The sequence below is a fragment of the Lepus europaeus genome, chromosome 14, assembly GCF_033115175.1.
Source record: "Lepus europaeus isolate LE1 chromosome 14, mLepTim1.pri, whole genome shotgun sequence".
Classification (NCBI taxonomy): domain Eukaryota; kingdom Metazoa; phylum Chordata; class Mammalia; order Lagomorpha; family Leporidae; genus Lepus; species Lepus europaeus.
Genome location: NC_084840.1, coordinates 14,299,966 through 14,322,559, shown reverse-complemented (window position 1 = coordinate 14,322,559; position 22,594 = coordinate 14,299,966). Strand labels below are relative to the sequence as shown.

At 37.0% G+C, this 22,594-nt stretch overlaps 1 protein-coding gene across 2 annotated transcripts in view; it reads right to left on the bottom strand.

Annotated features, from left to right (window-relative positions):
• Positions 1–22,594, bottom strand: part of NEK7 (NIMA related kinase 7) — a 153,345-nt gene that overhangs the window by 23,123 nt on the left and 107,628 nt on the right. For both annotated transcript variants that reach the window (XM_062211552.1, XM_062211553.1), the window contains exons 6-7: positions 14,954–15,062; positions 13,984–14,091 (exon numbers count right to left, since the gene is read on the bottom strand). In XM_062211552.1, the coding sequence (XP_062067536.1) occupies positions 13,984–14,091; positions 14,954–15,062 (217 nt within the window). The remainder of the gene's footprint in view (positions 1–13,983; positions 14,092–14,953; positions 15,063–22,594) is intronic.

Below are 22,594 nucleotides of genomic sequence, written 5' to 3'. Positions count from 1 at the left end.
TAAATAGTATTATACAGCATAATAATTTGGTTGACTAATAAATCATACTATCATTTACAGAAGCGTCTCATGGAAAATAGTCACGGTTCTGTAGATCATAAGTGATATAACCATTAACACTTGGTGCTGTAGTGACTTGCACACTGAAGAGAATATGTCCGATTCTGTATATAAAATATCATGTGTAAGGCACTGACAACTCTGGAAAATTGTATGGGTTATTTCCATGATGGACATCTTTTTATAGATAAGATCCTCTAGATGATTTTTGTTTTGATGTGCTAATAAGTTTTTATGACTTAATGCTGACAAAACAAATGCACGTATACACTGTATTTTGAAGGGTAAAACATCTAAGTGACTTTCAAACTGAGTGTCTTCAATTACAAATTTATATGGCCATTATTTCGTCATCATTAACCTAAGGCTTTCAAAGACAAACAGAAAATCAAAGTTTGAGAACAATAGGTAGGGATCTTACTGCAGGCAGGAGATACTAACACACTCTACACACAGAAAAAGGGGCAATCTTTTTCTGTTAATTTTCCAAACCTCTCCAGGTATTTACTGTAAATCTAAGACTCCCAGTACTGAATCAGGAGTCTTTAGTCAGAGGCAGCAAAGAGCCATACCAGTCATCAAAGTACTCTCCTCAAAGACAGTTTTCCAAAAGAATGAAGTTAACAGCCTGATGCTTGCATGCATCATGAACTGGGTATCCCAGAAACCCCACTCCTATCGGAATCCATTCTTACTAAGGACGGTCCGTCAGAAAGGCTGAAAGCGAAGTAACTTACAGAGGTGAAGGAAAGTGAAAAGAGGGTATGCCAACAGGAGGATAGGAATTCTAAATGTGAACTATTAAGATATGAAATTAATGAGACAAATTATTTGTAGTGTCTACTATGAACACAGATGAATCTGCCAATTTCTGTTGTGCCAGACAGCAAAGAAACTTTTAGACAAATAAGCAGGTTTAAAGACTTTGTAGCGTGCCAAATACATGCAAGGTATCTAGCTTTGGGAGTTCTGCCACAGTCACTGGTAGTTTGCATAAGCGGCAGCAATGATTGGAAATAGCTGTGCACGCTCTCCATTTACAGAAGGGAGGTGGGTACAATTGGAATAATAAGTGGGCCCTGCACAAGCTCCTGGTTTCAGGACATAAAGCGAGTGACTGGCAGTGAGGAATGTGCAGAGAGCCTTCGCAGAATCCACAGGGGGCGACTGAAAACACCTCGGCTCAAGGTTCAGAGTTTACCAAAAGCAAAGGTAATTTTACCCAGTAGCTCTGGGAAACCTGCTGATACATTAGGGGTTTGATATGAGTGTGAAAGATTGATGATAGGGAAAAAGAACAAATGCTAGCGTTTTACAGAGATTAGCCCCAGCATAACACCTTAACTGCAACACAAACTGAACTCACCAATGACGACCCACCAGCGAAAGGAGCAGAGGAAAAGAATGACTAGGAATTTTTCTGTGCTAAATTGAAAATTTAAAAATAAAAAGCAATGTACAAGAAAAGTCCTTTCTACTGAGCTGCCAGAGGTCACCGCAAAAGTTACTGACTCGGTGAACACTGCAGCTTTAAACTTAGACATGGATGCTTCCTCGTGTCATCAGCCAGCTTCGTGCATGGTTTATTTCAGTATTTTACAAATATCCTGAATAGTTAGTGAGATGTAGAGCTAAATATGTTAGCCCTTTGGTGGGCACATTTCCCAGCGTCATCGTTTAAGAAGGAAGATGAGTAAGTTTGTGTTCAGTACAACATTGTTTATTTGGGTAAGTGCTTAATCAATTACTGAACTTGGCCTAAGAGGGAGGTTTTCTGTCTCCCTCTGACCTGCTCCCTAGACGGCCCTCTGTTCTGGACAGGGGCTCTGCTTCTGCCGGTCACTGAGCAAGGAGGCTCAGCCCCATCACACAGACTTGCTGTGCCCTGACCACGCTCTGTCTAGCAGAGGCCAAAGTTTAAAGCTTCAGGAAAATTTGCAGTGCATTTAATTGCAGTGGTAGATTTTCAACACTTCAAACTTAATGAAGATATAATTATTTCCTAAAACCTTTTTTAAACCCATGACAGCTGTATCTATGATTGTTGCCTCAAGAATGTTGTGACTTCTTTTAACAGCTGTACAAGAGTTGTATAGTGATACGATTAGAGATTAAAACAATCATGCAAATTACTATGTATTGAACCGCTTCAAGACTGCAGGATGCATAACTCCCATATCTTTCAAAAATTTATGGCTGTGAGTAAAATGAAAATACATTTTACAGTATTAACAGATATTTACGCATTTTAACCTCCTAACATGAATAAAAGTGAAAAATAGATAGTAACGTAAAAAACAGAAAGGCTGATGGGAAAATCGCCAACAACTGAAAATGCTATTGAATCTTTATATCACATAAAATACACTACAATAGTCACTCAAATATTACATTGGCTTATTCTAACTACATAAGGAAACTTTCATGCAGTATATGCGCCACAAGCAATAAATATACTATAAAACTTATCCTGAATAAAATGGAACCCAATTGTTAGAAGTCCTACAAGATGCTTAAGAGAGCCAAAAACTCTGCCAGCATGTGACTATTAGGGGAGACAGAGCTAAATAAGAAAGTCTACATTTACAGAATGCTGTCAACTCTTGACCTAAAACTTCAGCACGGCAATCCCTGCAGACTCGGATGAGGACCAGAATGACCAAACCACCTCTACATGGTCTTTACGTGGTTAGGTTCTGGCTGCTTGTGAATCATTTTTTTAAAGGGAGGTGGCACAAAGTCAGTCATGGGTCAGGAAATCTTTCACATCTTACCTTTGTCACTAACTAGCTAGAAACACCTCACTTCGCTTTTTATTCACTGAGAATATTTATTCATCATGAGATGCCTTTATTTAGCTCTAAGATTCCATAGCGCTCCCGAACACTACGGAAGCCCATATGGAACATGAAATGAGAAAAGTGATAAGCGCCTTAAACTATGACTTAGGACAGCTGAGAGAGAATGCAAAGAAGCCAACTCAGGACACACAGATTGTTTCTCAGCATTAGAGCAAATGGCCGAAAAGAAAACCTGAACATGGCTTGCTGATAATATTAAAAGGAGAAAAGTCATCTTATACCACAGAGAGATTTAAACACACATCAGGGCATAAGAATAAATTTCCATTCCTTCATTCCTACTTAGCAGCCAGCCCAGAAATCACGTCGGCAGACTGAATGGAGAGAGACCTATTTCATTTGAAGGAGTGTTATCTGAGGTCAGTATAGAATGGCTGAGTGGTGGATCAATATTTCTTCTGCAAAAGACTTCTAAAAGATAAAATTTGTCATCTTTTAAGTCTATTGGCCAACAGTTAAGAGGTTTAATGATGCTTAGAAAAAACAGCTCGGCACCTTGTGTGGCTACTGCCACTCGACTCCCGGCATCATGTTACATGTGTTTCAGGTATTATCTTGCGGGATTTTAGTACATGTTTATTAGGCACTCCTGCATGGTATCCACTGGTCTAGGTGCTGCAGAGACAGAATTATACAGGATAAATCCCTCATCCTGTGGAGCTCACAATCTAGTGAAACCAGGACTGCTGTGATGTAGTGCTAATGCAACATTAGCCTGGTTACCCTGTTTTAGGAAGAAGGCACGGAAGGTCAGGCAACGTGCCATCTATCACACAGCTGCTTAGGTGTGGACCTGGAATTCAGACCCAGTGAGTTTGGCATTTATTCAGACATCATTACACCAAACTGACCACCATGAAACAGGACTGAAAAAAATATGTATCTTTGCAAACTAAGAAGCAGGGAAATTGGCTAAAAGTCACAGCAGGGGCATTTAGCCTAGAGATTTAGACCCAGGTTAAGATGCCCGCACCCCAGATCTAAGTGCCTGTGTCTGATGCCTGACTCCAGGTTCTGACCCCAGCCTCCCAACAGTGCAGACCACAGCAGACAGAGCTGATTGTTCCCTGCCACCCAAACAGGATACCTGGCTTGAGTTCCGGCTTCAGGTTTTGGCCTTGGCCCGGCCCAGCCACAGCCATTGAGGGCATCTGGGGAGTGAATCAGCAGATGGGAGTGCTCTGTCTCACAATGCCTCAAAAAAAGCCACAACACGCACATATGAAAAGCCAGGAAGAAAGGGTCCTGGTTCAGTGAGCCACACATGTAAATTATGCTATTTTGCAGCAACTCTGATTGTTTTAAATAAATACTTGTTATGGTGGCTGAAAGGTTAAATGTGCACAGTTTAAAATTAGATAATAGCTTCTTTCCAGAGCAATTACTTAAGACAGGACTGAAAGTTAAAAATAAATCGGTGAAAGCAGCCTGTAGTGCTGACGGAACATATGCTGCCTTTATGGCTCCACGCCACCTTGAACAATGAAGAGGATAAGCCAAAGAAAGATCCAGAGAGGTGCTAGGAAAAGGTGTGGGGAAAACAAGTATGTGACCACAGGTGGCTCCTGGCACCAAAAATGAAACGGTTTTAATGCCTGGTTCAAGAACAGTAATTTTCCAAGTTGAAATCAGAGGCTACATCACACCTGGAAATAGTGTGGGGAACAGGAATTGTACACTCAAGAGACTCCAGTGTGAAAATTCTGATATCTAGCTTGAATGATGGCCATGCACTGACTGCTGGCAACATCACAGAAATCGAAGAACCATTTGCCTCACTGGGAAAGGTAAACAGGGAGTTCAAGCAATCCTATAATGAAAACAACAACATAATCTCCCCTCAAGGGGTTTCAAATACTTGTCAAGCAAAAAAAAAAAAAAAAAAAAAAAAGCTTTTCCTTTTAACTTCTATTCCATTTTCAAGGTATGCAACCACCACTTAGAACAATCAAGTTCACACACAGATGCAAAAAAGAAAAATTCTCCATCTTCTGCCTTCTTGGGGATGTTGTGAAAGCGAGGAAAATGCCATATCAACACATTGAGTCGGCCTGTTCTCAGTTGTTTGTCTCCTTTCACGAGAAGTAGGGCAGTCATGAAAGATTTCATCTTATATATGAACACATACAATTCTGGTGCAAGAAGACTTTAAGCAGAGAACTTGCCCAATTACTTGCAGACACCTTTGGGTGGGACAAAGAGGTCAGACTGTGTAATAGGTGATTTCTCCTAATTAACTTTTGTTGAAATTACTTTTTCTCTACGCCACATTCTACTCCATGATGGAGTAGGACATTGAGAAGCATGACTGTGGGAAGGTGATAAACTCTTGTGGATTAAATAAATTTTTCAAAATAACTTAAAACAGAATTACCAATAAAGAATGATAGAGGGGGCCGGCACTGTGGTGTATTGGGTGAAGCTGCTGCCTGCAGTGCCTGCATCCCATATGGGCACCAGTTCGAGTCCCTGCTGCTCCACTTCCAATCCAGCACTGCTATGGCCTGTGAAAGCCACGGAAGATGGCCCCAGTCCTTGGGCCCCTGCACCCACGTGGGAGACAGGGAAGAAGCTCCTGGCTTCAGATCAGCACAGCTCTGACTGTTGCAGCCAACTGGGGAGTGAACCAAAGGATGGAAGACTCTCTTCTCTCCTCACTCTCTCTCTTTCCCTCCCTCCCTCCTTCTACTTCTCTCTGTGTGTAACTCTTTTAAATAAATGAATCTTAAAAAAGAATGATAGAAAATTATTTGTTTCCAAAATTTACGTTAAGTCAAATGTGGCATTTTCTCCTCTGGTCTATAATAAAAATTTGAGAATGACCCTTTGACTCTTAGACCTATCAGAGCCATCAATTGTGAACTGAAATTGATCACTTAGACTAGTGAGATGGCATTGGTACATGCCACCTTGATGGGATTGAATTGGAATCCCCTGGCACATTTCTAACTCCACCATTTGGGGCAAGTCCGATTGAGCATGTCCCAAATTGTACATCTCCTCCCTCTCTTTTTCCACTCTTAAATTTAACAGGGATCACTTTTCAGTTAAAATTTAAAAAGGGATCACACAAACAAGACAAGTGTCTGCTAATACTGATAGAATCAAAAAGGGAGAGAAAGATCCAACATGGGAAGCAGGATACACAGCAGACTCATAGAATGGCAGATGTCCTAAACAACACTCTGGCCTCAGAATCAGCCCTTAAGGCATTCGGATCTGGCTGAAGAGCCCATGAGAGTATTGGAGGCATGGAAAGCCAAGATACCATGGAAAAAAAAAAAGCCTAAATGAAAGATCTCTGTGAGTGAGATCCCAGTGGAAAGAACGGGGCCATCAAAGAAGGAGGTACCTTTCTCTGAAGGGAGGAGAGAACTTCCACTTTGACTATGACCCTATCGGAATAAGATCAAAGTCAGCAAACTCTAAAGGCTTCCATAGCCCTGGCAACTCATGATTAGAGCCTAGGGAGATTACTGACGCCATGAACAGGAGTGTCAAATTGTTAAGTCAGCAGCAGGAGTCACTGTGTACTTACATCCCATGTGGGATCTGTCCTTAATGTGTTGTCTAATGTGAAGTAATGCTATAACTAGTACTAAAACAGTATTTTTACACTTTGTGTTTCTGTGTGGGTACAAACTGATGAGGTCTTTACTAATTATACACTGAATCGATCTTCTGTATATAAAGATAATTGGAAATGAAAAAAAAAACAAACCTGGTGTTAAATTGGAAATGGCATAGAAAATTAATTAATTTTTAAAAAATATTATGTAGGATATCTGTCTTTAATGTGCTGTACACTATTATTTAATTCTATAACTAGTACTCCAACGGTATTTTTTTCACTTTGTGTTGCTATATGGGGGCAAACTGTTGAAATCTTTACCTAATATATACTAAACTGATCTTCTGTATATAAAGAGAATTGAAAATGAATCTTGATGTGAATGGAAGGGGAGAGGGAGCGGGAGAGGGGAGGGTTGCGGGTGGGAGGGAAGTTATGGGAGGGGGAAGCCATTGTAACCCATAAGCTGTACTTTGGAAATTTATATTTATTAAATAAAAGTTTAATAAATGAAAAAAAAATTTGAGAATGACAAAACATGTTCAAGAAGAATAGTACTTAATTTCTGTAAGGTCAACTTCCACTAGCACCTCTGAACTTCACCTACTCAGGCTTCAGAAGAAGGCAAGCGACTCTTCCATCTGTTAAAATGGTGGCAGAGACAGAGTCAGTCCCTGTGATCTTTGCTCCTGATGTTACAACAGTTTATGGTATGGTCCAAGGCCCAAGGACTGTGCAAACATAAGGAAACAGACCTTAGGACAGGGAGATTATCCTACAGCATCAGTGAGATGTGGCAGAAGGGGCAGGAGAGACTGGATGAGCAAGAGGGACTCTTCTCATCAATGCTGGCCCTGAACATGGAGGAAGTCAAGGAGTGAGGGCATCCTCCAGTGGCTGAGAAGGGCTCTCAGCTGACAGCCAAGGAGCAGATGAGCACAGCACCAAAGAAGTGAATCTACCAACAGCCTGCAGCTAAGAACGCAGTCCCTGTAGGCAAAGTGGCATGGAGGGAGGAGCAGCTGGGCTAGGCCAAAACCAGGAGGCCTGGAACTCCACTTGGGTCCCTGACATGGGTGGCAAATAGAAAGCAACAGAAAGCAAAGACAGATGACTCAGGCATTGCATGAGTGGAACACTCTATTCAGTGTGCTGAGGACTTGCCATTCACCCAGAGCCCTGCTAAGGCACTGCAGGGATAGAGGAAAAAGGGCATGGGTTCTAAAGATGTTCATTCTCTTAAGAGCTCAACTGCTTCATGTGGGGACAGAGTGCGTTTTTTAGTTTTCTTAGTGGGCAATGCTCCTTTTGTAGGCATCTGATATACAGCATGGAACCAAAAACAATGATCTCTATGCTCACAAAGCTTGAATTTTAGCTAGGAGAGGGAAATAATGAGTACTAATAGTGCAAACCGGTATATTATATAGCATGTTAGAAGACAGTAAGTCCTAAGGGGGAAAAATACTCAGATAAAGATGAATTTCAGGGATGGGGGAAAAGTCAGGGGCTGAGTTCAGTATTAAAGTGTTATCAGTGTCCTAATCTGCAGCTCTACCCATTGTACAACATTGAGGACAGAGGAGGACATGTGCTTTAAAACTGTTTGGAAATCATAAAATGCCATATAAATACTCATCCCTACATTGGTACTCGGCAGCAATAGAGGACTCCTCTGGGTCATTATTATAGGAAATAAAAATAGTTTGATATGATTTGACTAGAAATCATAATATATATTTGGAAAATATTAGAAATGTTCTGTTATTCTGCTACATATTTCAATATTCAAAGGTAAAGATACTTGATCTCTTAGCAAGTTGCCTCTGGGTCAGAATATTTATATTTGCTAAAAGACTTCAGTGTAAGTTAAGAGATAGAAATGCACCAAAAGCATATGCTGCCTCTTGCGAGATGAGAAAAATTACAACTTGATTTCTCTGATCCAGTTCACAGGTGTTGGCAAAGTTTCAGCTTTCAAAGGGCCATTAGAATATCTAGGGTTGGTAGGCAGAGGGTCATGAAGAGAGACTTTAACACCCTGAAGGCCCATTTCCTGTTTATTTCCAGCTCTTGGAGCAGCAAGAGCAGTCAAGTCCATGAAGGAAAACAAATTATACTTTCATATGTAGGCTCTTAAGCACTGTAACAAAATAGAATAAGGTTAATTCCAGATGGGAGAGCAACACGTCAGAGAACAGTAACATCACAAGGTACTGACGTGATGAAACAACTGTGTACTTCTCTGCTTCCAGTCTCCCAGCCCAACACAGAGGCAATATGTGCATAGTGCACCCATGTCTGCAAGGATCTTAGGGAGAGGAACATTTTGCAAAGCGTAAAGAGCTCTGTGTGTTGTTACTCACCTCCAGAAGTACAGGGATCGCGACAAATGACTAAATTATATTTAGCTGATCGACCCAAAAGTCAGAACCTCTAAAAGGAGGCAGAAAAGGAGGGACTGGCCTTTAAGTAAACGAAACCGCAGGAAAGCACTGCAGATCTAGACCAATGTTTTCCGATCACAGGCAGAAAATCCCTTAATGAGTTCTGACATTTAGCTAGTGGGCTGCAACCAGCATTATTTTTGGTGAAACCAAAATAAAATTGACAGTATCAGAATGCACACAGTGTAATGGAAAACATTGTTAATGAAAATTGTTCTTCGGTTATAAGTGATGATGTTCCCATGGGGTTTCAATGTTGCTGGGGAGTCATCAAGAAATCTGAAAGCCACACATCTAGACCATCATAAAACCTGACTGAAGGAAGAGCTAGGTCATCCTCACAAATTTTAGGGATGTAGAGACAGATAGCAAGTTTCCTAACATCTGTTATACTGTCTGTCCACCTTATAAATTTAAGAGAAAACAAGCAAAATTCACAAGGATATGTCTAATATCCTACACCCTCTGTCAAATAAATATGAAATGAACACTTCATTAATGTAAGCTCAAGTTCCAAACAAATGGGACAAAAAAACAACCGTCTGGATCATGGATCCAGATCTCAGGCAGGGATAAGCTTCCTATTCCAAGGGCTGATGAGCTTATGGTAAATTCTGTCCAGTACTGGGTAGCACATACCAAGAGGCTCCCTAAGAGGGAAAGATCAGCAGTTTGGACACAGAAGCATCTGAATACGGTAGATAATCCTTGCCACACTTAGCCTAAAGAAGAGGCAGGAGGTCTGCTTCAACTCACACCATCGCACTTTTCTCATTACCGCCCTACGGAAGCTTGCCATTTCACTGAGAATGAAGGTGAATTCCTCCTGTGGCTGGCCCGGCACCCTCCCTCATCCACTCCAGCAAGCTTTCTGCAGGCAGAGCTTACCAAGCATTCCCTCTTTGTATAAAACACCCTCAATTAGGCTGAGACATTATTCACCAGCTCCCTCAAAAGGGCTGCCTCTTTTGCATCCTTCGATTCTCAAACATCCCTCTTTGCAAAGCCTTTGGCCCACCTTGTGCCTTTCTCTAGGGTTCCCACATGAGCCACTCTCTGGCACATTACTCACAAATCATCTCACTATTTGCTTTATTACTGTCTATTCCCTCCCACAAGCAAGATCTTTGAAGACAAAGGCTTTAAGTATTTGTCTTGCTCAGGCTACATTCCTTGTCCCAAGAATAGAAGCTGCATAAATTCGGTACTAAAAAGATCCTTTAAATCAATTCAAATATTTTAACAGAATAAATTGCACCTGTTCTTTCCATCTTCTTTTTCTGCATCTTCATCACCACAACCACCACTCTCACAATCATCTTAACACAAGCAACTGAACACCTATCCAGTGAATTACAGTGTTCAGAAACTACTTTTACATTCATTCTAGCACTTGGTTAAGGGTTGATCAGGGGTTAAAGGACGACATGGGACAGTTATTACCCACATTTATCCTTTTATAAAATCTGAAAACTGAGTTTTACAACGTAAGTGACTTGATCAGGATCCTACAGAGCAATGGGTATGAAAATCCATTATTCTCCATCCTCTCTAGAACATCATGCTGTTTCTCACATCAGCAAAGCCACAGGGTAAATAAACATGGCTGTCACACAAGGAGCAGAAAGGTGCAGTTAACAAGAATGGAAAGTGACAGGACACCATGTTCAAGTTCTAGAGGCCCTGTTTGCTACACCAGGATGTTGAATGAATTCCGTAGTCAATAGGGGAGTATCAAAGATTTGGGGGAAAGTAATATAATGAGATATCACTGAGGAAGATCTCTAGTGAGAATTTATAGATTTGATTAAAGAAAAATCATATTGTAAGCAAACAAGGTTAATATAATGTCCTGGTCCAAACATGAAGTAGTTTTGGATTAAGGAAGAGAAATTAGAAAGTAGAGCTCCTGGGAGCCAATGTATGCAGCAGCGACAGGCAGGGAACAGAAAACAAAGCAAAGGCTGCTGAGAGTTTTCCCAGTGTTGAAGATCTGAAAATATCCGATTTAGTAGTTACAAATCTCAATCTCTGCATTCAAGGAATTATTACTATTTTATCAGACTATTAAAGAATTGGTTCTGAAAACTGTGGTTATCTATCCAACTTTATATGCTCCGGAAGCTGTAACAGAATTACAGGTTTTATTATGTGTCAGTTTATTATGCAATCAAATGATTGACATAAGAGATGTACAATTAGCAGACAAATGGAAAAGGCAATCTCATAAGGACTGTTCAATGCAAAATATTCTGGAAGTGCATATTAAAATCAATTAAAAACATATCTTGATTTTTGAACAAAAAACAATTTTGGTAAAAAATTATAAATACATGACTACAAAAAGAAGTTTCTAAAAGCCTATGCATCTTTGCATTTTTAAATTAAATTCCTGAAAATAGCTCCTTTACAAAAGTTACATGAAATTTGGCTCCAGGACACTTTTCATTCAGACTAAATTTATTCAGATTTTTCTTTATTAACTACAAATAGATCTCATTTATTTGTAGTTTCACCAAAATTTAGACCTCTATGGAAAAATCATGATCTATAGATTTTATCCTCAGTAAAATCATAAAATGAGCCAACACACTGTAACACCTACATTTATACAAGTAACCAGGGTTCCGATTACTTTTCAGCACCAACTGTCGGAAGCACACTTCTAAATTTGCTCTTAAAATATGTGACAATTACAGTAATAATTCTCTAGAAGTAAAAATTAGGGCAACTTGTCATTAAAATTAAGTCTGCTCAGAATTTATTTAGTATCAATTAGATTGGATTGGTAGGTAGTACTGTTAAATCCTCAGTGTCCTTATGATAATACTTACTATCTGTTGTATTATATACTGAGAGAAAAATGTTAATATTTGTGCATTTGTCTATAGCTCCTATAAATTCAATAAAGTTTCTGCTTTATGCAAAAAAATTTCTATCATGGTTCTATTATAAACATTTCTTGGTAGAGAATTTTTCTTGACCCTTTTTAAATTAGGTTCAAGAACTTAAGCTACAATTCGAACGTTACTTTTCAGTATGCAATACATTATTTAGTGAATTTAGTCTCAAACCATCAAAATCTTTGCACAAAGCATAAATAAAAAATTCTTGTTTTAAGAATTTTTTTCCTCAAAATAATATCGAAAAAGTACTTGTGAAAGAAATTATTGTTCTAATGATTCAGTTGTCACAGAAATAGTCTACCCTCTACCTCCTCACTAGCCAGACTTTAATATTAGAATACAGAGGAATTTGGGGCATCACTATGTATTATAACATGTCCACATGTTATATAGACTGGGAGAACTGGTTTTGGTAAAACATGGTATTAGAAATGCTCAATTATTAAGAATTAAATCTGTCACAACTAGTTTACTCTCTGTATCATGTGATTTGGCATAGCACATCACTTAGGTATGTAAATGTCTATGTGTTTGTAAGCTCTTGGGAACTTTTAGAACTGTGTAGACAGAGGAATGCCACAGAATTCCATTTCCAAAACTACTGAGATCTAAGTTTCCTTTAATAAGCTGGGTTCTTAGGGTTAGATGGATACTGCAAAGCAACATTTAAACAGAAGGGACTTCTAAAAGTTGGCAGAAAATGGACTTGATGCAAAACTCTATCTTTTTTATTTCATTTCCAGCAGCTTTTTTAAGTCCCCTGGCAAAGGTTCATGTTTGAGACCAGCATGTGTGTCTCTCTATGGGTAATGATAACTTTGCATTTCTAAGCAAATTAACAATGCTATGCTTTTAAGAAATTCCATCAGGTGAGTAACATAAAGTAAAAACATTTTATCTTTACTAGTGACAAATGAAAGTGGCTTGGGATAGTTAAAAGTTTTCTTTATAGTGATCCTGTACTATTTGTATTGTAAGAATTGTAACTTCTCAAGTGAAACTCAAAGTGCTGCACAAACCTATGTACTTTTTATGGGATTTCATATAAATTTTCTTATTCATAAAAAATTGCAATTCTTTGTAAAAATAAATGTAAAAGAAAGGGGAAAATGCTAATTTTATCAGTATGAAATTTTATTTTCTTAAAGTACTGAAAAAATTGAAATCCCATGGAAAGTGTAAACAATTTTCTTTCTACCACTTCTTGGGATACAGTATTTGGTTACCCAATGAATACTGTCTATTTATGTACCAAGTATTGTTCTAGACACAGAAAAATTAAATGACCAGCTCAAAGCCCCATAGAATCTTAGTTAACAGACCCACAAAAAACTTGAAAATTCTCTAGTCAACTAATTCAGATGCTTATTCTACTACTTTGTTATTTAGTGTAAATCATTTATCCCTTATTGAACAACTTAACTTTTTTTGCTTACATATAAAAATAATTTATCAAAAAATCAGGGTATCAATGAAATTATGACACAAAAGATGGGCACCATTTAATTAAAGTCAGCTTTTTTTTTTACCTTTGTTCTTTGTTTATTCTGATTGTCACCATTTTATCTAAGTCTTGTATTTACAAAGAGAAAATATGATATGTGGGTTTTAAGAGAAATTTAAATCTCTAATTAAAATAATTTAAAAATTATTTCTTCCTAGTAATTTCATAAACTTCCACTGTTAATATAACATAATTATGTTCAATTCTGTTTGAGAATACTGCTTTATTATTAACTCTAGAGTGAATAAACTTCAGATATTTCTTCTGTAATGCTCAATGGACTATTTTCCTCATCAGAAATAGATCATCTGGGATTTTTCCTCAGCCATAATCACAACCATTTATATTATTTTATGAAACATTTACAAACTACTACATATAGTTTTTTGAAGGGTGAAGTAAAGACTTCTTCCAAGATACACTAAAAAGGAATGCTCTACGGCAATAGTTAAAAACACATTTACCCAACAAGAAGTGGTGGTTCTCTGTTTAGGATCCGATAATTTCAAGATGTGCTTATTAAGAATGAAGATCTGGTATATAATTGGTACTTCTTTTATTTTTTGAACCATGGGAAACAAACAAACAAAAAAACCAACCACATCCATGAATGAAATGATATAGTGTCTCTTACCTAAAGAATGTGCAGCTGTGGTCTTGGAGCTGAAAAACCGGCCAAGCCCAAGATCACCAAGTTTTACCACCCCGGTGGCTGTAATGAACACATTTGCTGGTTTGATATCTGGGGATAAATGAAGGTTTCAGATGAAACATGATGTAACCTTAGAAATGTTAAAAACCACTTTGCATTGTAGAATTTAAAATGTATCTTAGGCATGAAAGTTCCAATTCTGAGCCAATTATTTTGAAGAACTTTGATACATCCTAATATGATGAAGTTCTCATTCCTCTGACAGATGAAGATCAGTGTAGCAGGATGAATGTCATTATTAATTTCCATTTAAATACATCTTATTTTCCATTTCTAAATAATCTTTTGTGAAATTCAAAGCAGAAAGTATTTAATTTTTAAATAAATATCTTAGGAGAGGTTGGCTTATTGATATATTTACATGTAATACACAAACATGAGTTAATGCTATTATGCATATCATTATTTACTTTGGTGGGTTTAGAAATCTTAATTGCTTTGGTAAATTGTACTGAAAATGTTCACACCCCCAAATCAGTGGATCAATTACTTAGTGATGTAATCTTAACACACTCTGACCAACATCTGACTGATAATCAAGAATATATTAAGGTTAAGAATCTAAGTGGCCATAAAATACATTATTAATTTGAAAGAAAAACCATCTCTTGCTTATGCATATTCAACTGCTTTCCTGTGTCTTTTTTTTCCCTTTACCAACATTAACTAGTAAGATGATCAAGAGTCAGGAAGAAAAATAACTATAGTCATTCTTATTTAAAAACAAGTAGGGCTTCCCTTAAAAGGTTAATCATTTTAGTAAAATTAAAACTTAGAAATGAAACCTGAAAAGAATGGCTGTTACCAATAATCAGAAGACATTTATTTTAAATTGCTTAATCACAAGTACCGTTCAGGCCAATATTAAAATATGCTGATGATGCCACCTTACCTCTATGCATGACTCTTCGAGAATGCATGTGTTCCAAGGCACTGCAGAGCTGCACAAAGTACTTCCAAACAGTTCTCTCAGGAATTAGCCTCTTCTGTTTCTTAAAATGCTTTTGAAAAAATTCAAAATGAGAACTAAAATCTTTAAAAAAAAAACCCATGTCAGAAAAACACCCACTTTACATACTTATTATCAACCAAAAAGCCATGGTTTTCTATACTGAAAGAACCCCCCAACTTTTCCCCGACAAAGCTTAACTTTTTTCCTATTATGCCTAAGGTCGGTACAAACTATGTAAAGCAACATCTGTGTGATGTCCATCTTTTTCACACATTAAACATCTATATAAAATAGTTACTTGTCTGAAAATTGTCAAATTTCATTTTAAGAAAAGCCAAAGTAAAAAAAAAAAAAAAAAAAAAAAAGTCTAGAAACCTGAAGGCAATTATCTTCATTAAAAAACAATTCTCCTGGCAGAAGGTTTCACTACAGAATTCCTTTTCAATATTGAAACACCTTGGTGATTTGAAATATCACAATTTATGAAAAATTCAATGGGAGGGATTTTAAAAGTTTTAATGAATACATTACACAATGCAAGTCAAACTTGCACTTTGCTTTGAATGAATAAAACTAAACTCCATGGAAGGAAAACCTTTCAGGAAAGCTGCTGAAAAATGCTGAGAGCAGCAACAGGCTGGTTAGGCGAGAGCAGGCAACGGTGCCTGAGAGAGCAATTACTGAAATAAATGACAACCCGAGGCACATACTTATGCCCATTCTCTGACATTAAATTTGGTGAGAGACTACACCAGTGACATACTCATTCAAGAATAAAGTTCTTAGCTTCATAACCCTTATGAAGATATACCCTGTAGAAACTATTTTCATTGTTGCAATTGGTTTCTGATTTGACAATATTGACAAATGACCAGTAGAAAGAAATATTGCATTTAAGTAGATTTTCATGAACTTTTAACTTTAAAAAATTAGCATATTTATTAATAGACATTAAAATTTAAATATGTACTTTAACACATTTCATTTGGAGACAATATTTTTGACAGGTCCAATTAATTTGATTTTTTGTTACTGAATATGGAGACGCTATACCTGAGAGAATCCCCAACAACTACCTCTAAATTTTTACACCTGTAGCCAGCTGAGGGCAGGCTAAAAGAAAAACAATATAAGGAAATCTGCTTATATCTTCCTACTTCATAGTCAGAAAAACTCTGTATCTATTGTCTCAATAGACCAAAGGAAAATCTGTGAGGACAAGTAACAACTTTAGGTTAATCTTTATTATAAGATATACTGTGGAAATGAGCTTATTTGCAATTGTAGTATCTGTTGCATCAGTAACATCACATACCAAAGAACAAGTAACACTTAAATGACCAGGTTTTTCCCAAAGCAGCATCTTACTAAGTGTTGCAAACTTCTCACAGCATATTTCAATATTAAATATTTTAATTGTAGACTGTGTCAACATCAGTTTTTACTAGGAGGAGGCAATGCTGCAAAGTCAGTTCTTTACACATATTTTCTTTCAGACTTGGAAAAAGTCCAAATGAAGCCTGTATGTGTGCTCTCCCCGATGCTGGATTAGCATATCAGAGGACCGTTTGATGTCAACAGGAAGACAGGGAAGAGGTTTCTTTTCATTCAAAAATAAATACACTATATCATGTAAGTATCAGACCATGAAAGCAAAGATTCATGCTTGCATATAGATTCTGAAATCATCATCATTATAATTTGACAGTTTCCTCTTTAAATCCCATTATGAAAAATAAATCAAATATTTTAAAAAGGTAAAATGAAAAAAAAGCTTTCAAAATTCACATTAGCAAAGATGCTATTAAAACCAATGTGATCTGATTATTTTCATTTTTATATACTTCTTGGAGATTGTCTCTTATGACAAATTAAAGATGATGACAAAGTCACATGCATAAAACGCCACCTAGACAACATGACCAGGAAAGAGTTAAAGATCTAACTTAGGAACAGGCCTTTGAAAAACAACAGTAATGATTTGATTTTGTTAGAAAATAAATTGGGTTGCATTATGTCATTGGTATGTCCCATTTTTCTTTTTTAACTATCTGTTAAACATATATGGTTTTTTGGCCATTCTTTAAGTACAGAATTTTTCTCTTCTTCTTCCTTTTTTTTTTTTTTTTTAAGAAAGCCAACACTTAGCATCAGAAAAGCCTGCTTGTTCTGATGGTGGCACTGTTGGCTATCTCTAAAAGAGGATGGACAGCAAAAAGGCAATATAAATTCAAATTATTTTTGCTATTGGTAAACTTTACATTAGCACTGCAAAGCAAGAACTTGTATAATGCCAACGTATTAAAAAAGAACAATATTCTCTTAAAATTTATACTAATAAACACAAATCTTTAAATGTTAAATCTTTAGCCTAATAGCATTACTGTTCAAAATTCTATTTTCCCCTAAAAAAAGACAGCCCTATATAGATGTTTACTGAACATAAAGTGTTCTAAAAAATTTATGAGCACATAGAAATTAACACTTGAGTATCTGATTACTTGTACCTAAATTTTTTTAGTCAAAGTAGGTTTATTCTTTTCTGTATGTAAATTTTCAAATAATGCTTATTTTAAAAGCACATTTCCTGTCTCTACCTACATTATTCAAATAAACATTGGCTTTTTTTTTAAATAGACCAGATGTGCCAAAAAGCTAACCAACGTACATACAAAATATATATGCAAACAACAGCTTATATTATATTCTCACTTTAAGAATAGGTTAGAATGATTACCAGCATTTTGCTTAGGTAAAATTCTGCTAACACATACTTAAGGACACACATTTGCACTACCACCTAAATGACTTATATTAATACAAAAGAGGCCAACCAATACTATATGCTTCCACTAAAAGATTTTGGGGAAATAGCCACACCTTATTCAGCACACATTTTTAAAAAATAAATCACTAGGCATCCTCCTACAAATAAATGCCCAAGATCAAATCCAATTTTATAGTGGGCATTGATTATCTAAGTATCATTTTATGGACTTAACTGGGTATCTTGGTTACTGCATTTAAGACACTGCAACTCCAAGAACTCACATTGTTTATTTCTAAGTTTAGAAATTCTACCATTCTTCCTCAAGAAATTTCTGGGAGAGCCTCAATGATATTAGCCAGCATAAACTTATCAACAGAGAAAGGGGGATAAACACGATATTCTTTATAACAAGCATGCATCTCTGTGGTGAATCAAACTATTTAAACATACAGTTTGGTATGTTAATCTGGGCAATACATCTGGAACCTGCAGAGCCAACTTCACAGGCATACAACCTGTCAGTCATGGGGCCTGCACTTGATTTGATAATATGTAGTCAACATCTTGGAAATTCTTAACAATTTTTAAATAAAGGGACCTGCAATTATGTAGCCTGTTTTGAGTATCATATACAAATTATTCTTTAGAAATGTACTACAGTGGTTAAAAAAAAAAATGAAAGTGTGATCCTGCTGTAAGGCATTTTTAAAGATTAGGAAAAAATGATAATTGAATGATGAGAAATAATGAAGTTATATGAGAACAGAATTACAGGCACCAGCTGTTCTCCATCCCTTCCAAGTATCTAACAATAGGAAGTAAGTGATTTATGTCAAATATGAGGAAATATTTCCTGCTTGGGAGTGTTGTCAAATGTTTAAATGTGTCACTAACACAATCCATATTCATCTTTTAATAACAGACTTGATTATGAGGTCTGACAGTAACTGGTTGTGTGTCCCTGAACAAGCCATTTAATTTCGTTGGGTTTGTTTCCCTGCTTTATGGAACAGAATTTGGACATGAGCTATAAAGTTCCCACCATTTCCAAAATATATCCCGTGGTTCTGCAATCACAGTCACAGTCACAAATAAGATACAAATCATAAATATATGCTTGGCTCATTTGCACAGCTAAAAATAATAATTGTTTTCTGGTATATTCTAACTGTCCATCTCCAATTAGAAATGAAGCAAAAGGGGGGGAAAAGAGACCCTCATAGGTCTCTATTATATTACAAATGGTCATCAGAAGTCAGAGTTCTTTGTTACAAACGTATACTAAGGTCAAACATTTACCATCAGGAGCTCTGTTATCTTCCCAAACGTATCTTTGTAATTATAATGTATTTCCTTTTCTTTTTTTAAAAGATTTATTTATTTGAAAGGCAGAGATAGAGAGGGAGGGAGGGAGGGAGAGAGACCTTCCATCTGCTGGTTCACTCCCCAGATGGCCACAACAGCAAGGGTTGGGCCAGGCCGAAGCCAGGAGCCAGGAGCTTCTTCTGGGTTTCCCTTGGGCAGGGGCCCAAGCACCTGCACCATCATCTGCCGCTTTCCCAGGCCATAGCAGAGAGCTGGATTAAAAGTGCAGCAACTGGGACTCGAATCAGCACCCAAATGGGATGTCAGCACTGCCATAGTGCCAGCCCAATTATAATGTATTTCTATAGGACCATATTTTCAAGGGTTATTTCAAAGAATTAAATGCAAAGAATTAAATGGGTGGTGGAAAAAATAGGGTGTTTCTGAAGGCACAACTGGAAGTTTAAGTGTAGTTTTTAAAATTACATTAATCTTTCTAGGCAAACATTTTCTTCTGAAGGTTTCAAGAGATATCAACAGACTAAACTACACAAAGATTTGCTATTCATGATGTTGGGGAATTATATACATGTATCAAATATATCTCAAATGGAATTGTGGTATGTAATCTTAAATTGCCATGTGTGGATATTTTCATTCTTGATTATATGAATAAAACTCAGATATTTTAAGTTGTTTAAGAAAGCGTGGAGTAGAATGGGCCCAGTAACATTAGACCACTGAGAATACCACCAGCATCTTATTTGATCTGCTTTAGTAAGCTATTTCCTATCTGATCTCTGCTAGTTTTTGTTTTTTAATATAATATTGGAAAATCTGTTAAGAGTGCTGTTACTTCCAGACTATAATACAATATAAACATAATCAATTCATTCCCGAAAGTCACAAATGTACATATTACTAACAGAAGCCAAAAACACATTTCATCTTGAGAGTATAAAATGTGAAACAGGAAATATTTTCTTCAGTGAGTAAACCTTGGGGGTAAAAAATAGTTCGCCCTAAATTATTTAGTAAACAAGAAAATTAAGCTGCTATGAATCTGCTATGAATTTTCTCTCCCCCCTTCCAAAACATTTGCCTTTAGAAGGTAATTTATTCACAATATGAAAAATAAAAGATTAATAAAGATATATGAAATGAGGCTGGTGCTGTGGGGTAATGGGTAAGGTCACTGCCTTCGGTGCCGGCATCCCATATGGGTGCTGGTTCAAGTCCCAGCTGCTCCACTTCCGATCCAGCTCTCAGCTATGCCTGGGAAACCAGTAGAAGATGCCCAAATCCTTGGGTCCCTGCACCTGTGTGGGAGACCTGGAAGAAGCTCCTGGCCCCTGGCTTTGGATCAGCTCTGCTCTGGCCGTTGTGGCCAACTGGGGAGTGAACCAGGGGATGGAAGACCTCTCTCTCTTTGCCTTTCTGTAACCTTGACTTTCAAATAAATAAATAAATCTTTACAAAAAAGAGAGAGAGAGAGAGAGAGAGAGAGAGAGAGAGAGAAGCTTCTACATTACTGAAACAGATGAGAAAATATTCGGAAGTACTTAAAATGTTCTCCCTAAAGTACCACAATGCTAGAGATAAAATGAGACAAAACAGCGGAAAGTCTTCAGGAAGACAATGAAGGACACAAGATAATGGAAATATTCTCCTCTTTCATGCACTCTGTCTTACTATGTTACAGCGGACAGCAGTAAGACAGAGCATGAGGGGGCTTCCAAAAGTTTGTGAGGTCAGGCTCTCGGCGCGTGGTTAAGACACTACTTAGGACACCCACATTCCATTCGGGAGGCCTTGTTCCAGTTCTGCCTCTGCTTCCGATCCAGCTCTCTGCTAACACGCACTTTGAGAGGCAGAGTATGATGCATCAATACCTGGGTGCTGCCACCCAGTGGACCTGGCTTCAGCCTGGCTTGGCCCTGGCTGTTGGAGGCATTTGGGAAGTGAACTAGTGAATGGAAGATCACTTTTGATCGCTCTCTCTCTCTCTCTGCCTTTCAAATAAGAGAAATAAATGGAAAATTTTTAAAAGAAGACGTGTGCCTACTGATCAAAGTGTTTTTTAAAAAGAGTTTGTAGCAAAATGGAATTAAAATTATGGGTTTATTATGATGTAAAAATGCAATTATGACAAAACTATGGGTCAATTTCAAGATCTGTGTATTAAACTAAACTCATATTTTAAATTCCATTTTTGCTGCAAAATGTATCTTCATAAATTAATTTTCTTAGTGGGCAAAGAAAACACTGCAGAAGATAGAGACAGTAGAAGTCTTTCAATCAAAATCTAAACAGAAGAAAATGAGATGCTTAAACAGGATAAAATGAGGTCTGTGCTTCTCTCTACAGCTACCAAAACTGTTGCTCATTGTGTCACATGTAAGGAGCATTAAGTGCTTGGAAAATTACCTTCTAATTACTCCCCTATAAATATAATTCAAATTTGATACATCGCCTTTTAGTTACACTCACAGAACCACAAACAGGTCTTTGTGGCATATAGCTTTCAACATATTAAAATCCCTTAAGTCCCATACTGCTTCACTATGAAACTACTTAGGAATCCAAGAAAACCACTTGCTATTTTATCAGTATCACCACTTCCATAAAAATAATTCTGCAGTACACACACTATACATACAGTATATGGGTATAAACACATACAGGTACATGCGTGAATGTAAATATATGCAGGTACCTAAGAGTGTGTGTCTGTGTGTGTGTTTGTGTGTGTATGCACTATTTAGTTCTGTATGTTTTTCAAATAGCACCAATAATTTGCTAACTTTAAGACTTCAGAAAAATTTTTAAATGAAATATGATAGATGACAGTCTTAGAAAAAAGATCCAGTGGACAACAGAATGCACTTGAGACCACTGGCAAGTCTCTTGGTTGTCAAATACGGACTCTATGCTGTAGCCAGAGGATGAAACAGGAAGTATAGTTATCTGGATAAACAATAAATCAGAGTTATCAAAGACAGATGGTACTACTGGGAAGCCTTTATTGCTTTAAGGATTTAAAAGTCAAGAGTATAAAAGGTATTTCCAAAGTGATTTTATTTCCAATACAACCCCTAAATTTGGGTAAGTACAAATAAAAATGTGTCTACAATATAAAACACACACACACAGATACACACCAAGTAAGTAGATGAATAATTATAATATTTGATGATAACAATTATCTATAAAACATGGCTGATATTCTAGACTTTTATCAAAGTCGGTGGTGAGCAAAATTCTGGGATATACCTTACTCTTCCAAATTTACAAGTTTAACTCTATAACTCACATTAAGTGTGAGTTCTGCAAATAAATGTTATGAAATAATATTCCTATTTTATGTTATTTTATATAATAGAGGGAATTTTGCAATTGTAACTTAGGTCCCTAATCAGTTGACCTTGAGTTAATGAAGAAGGACATTATCCTGGGAAGCCTGAACTAATCAGATAAGCTCATAAAAGATGTCAAAGAGATTCAGA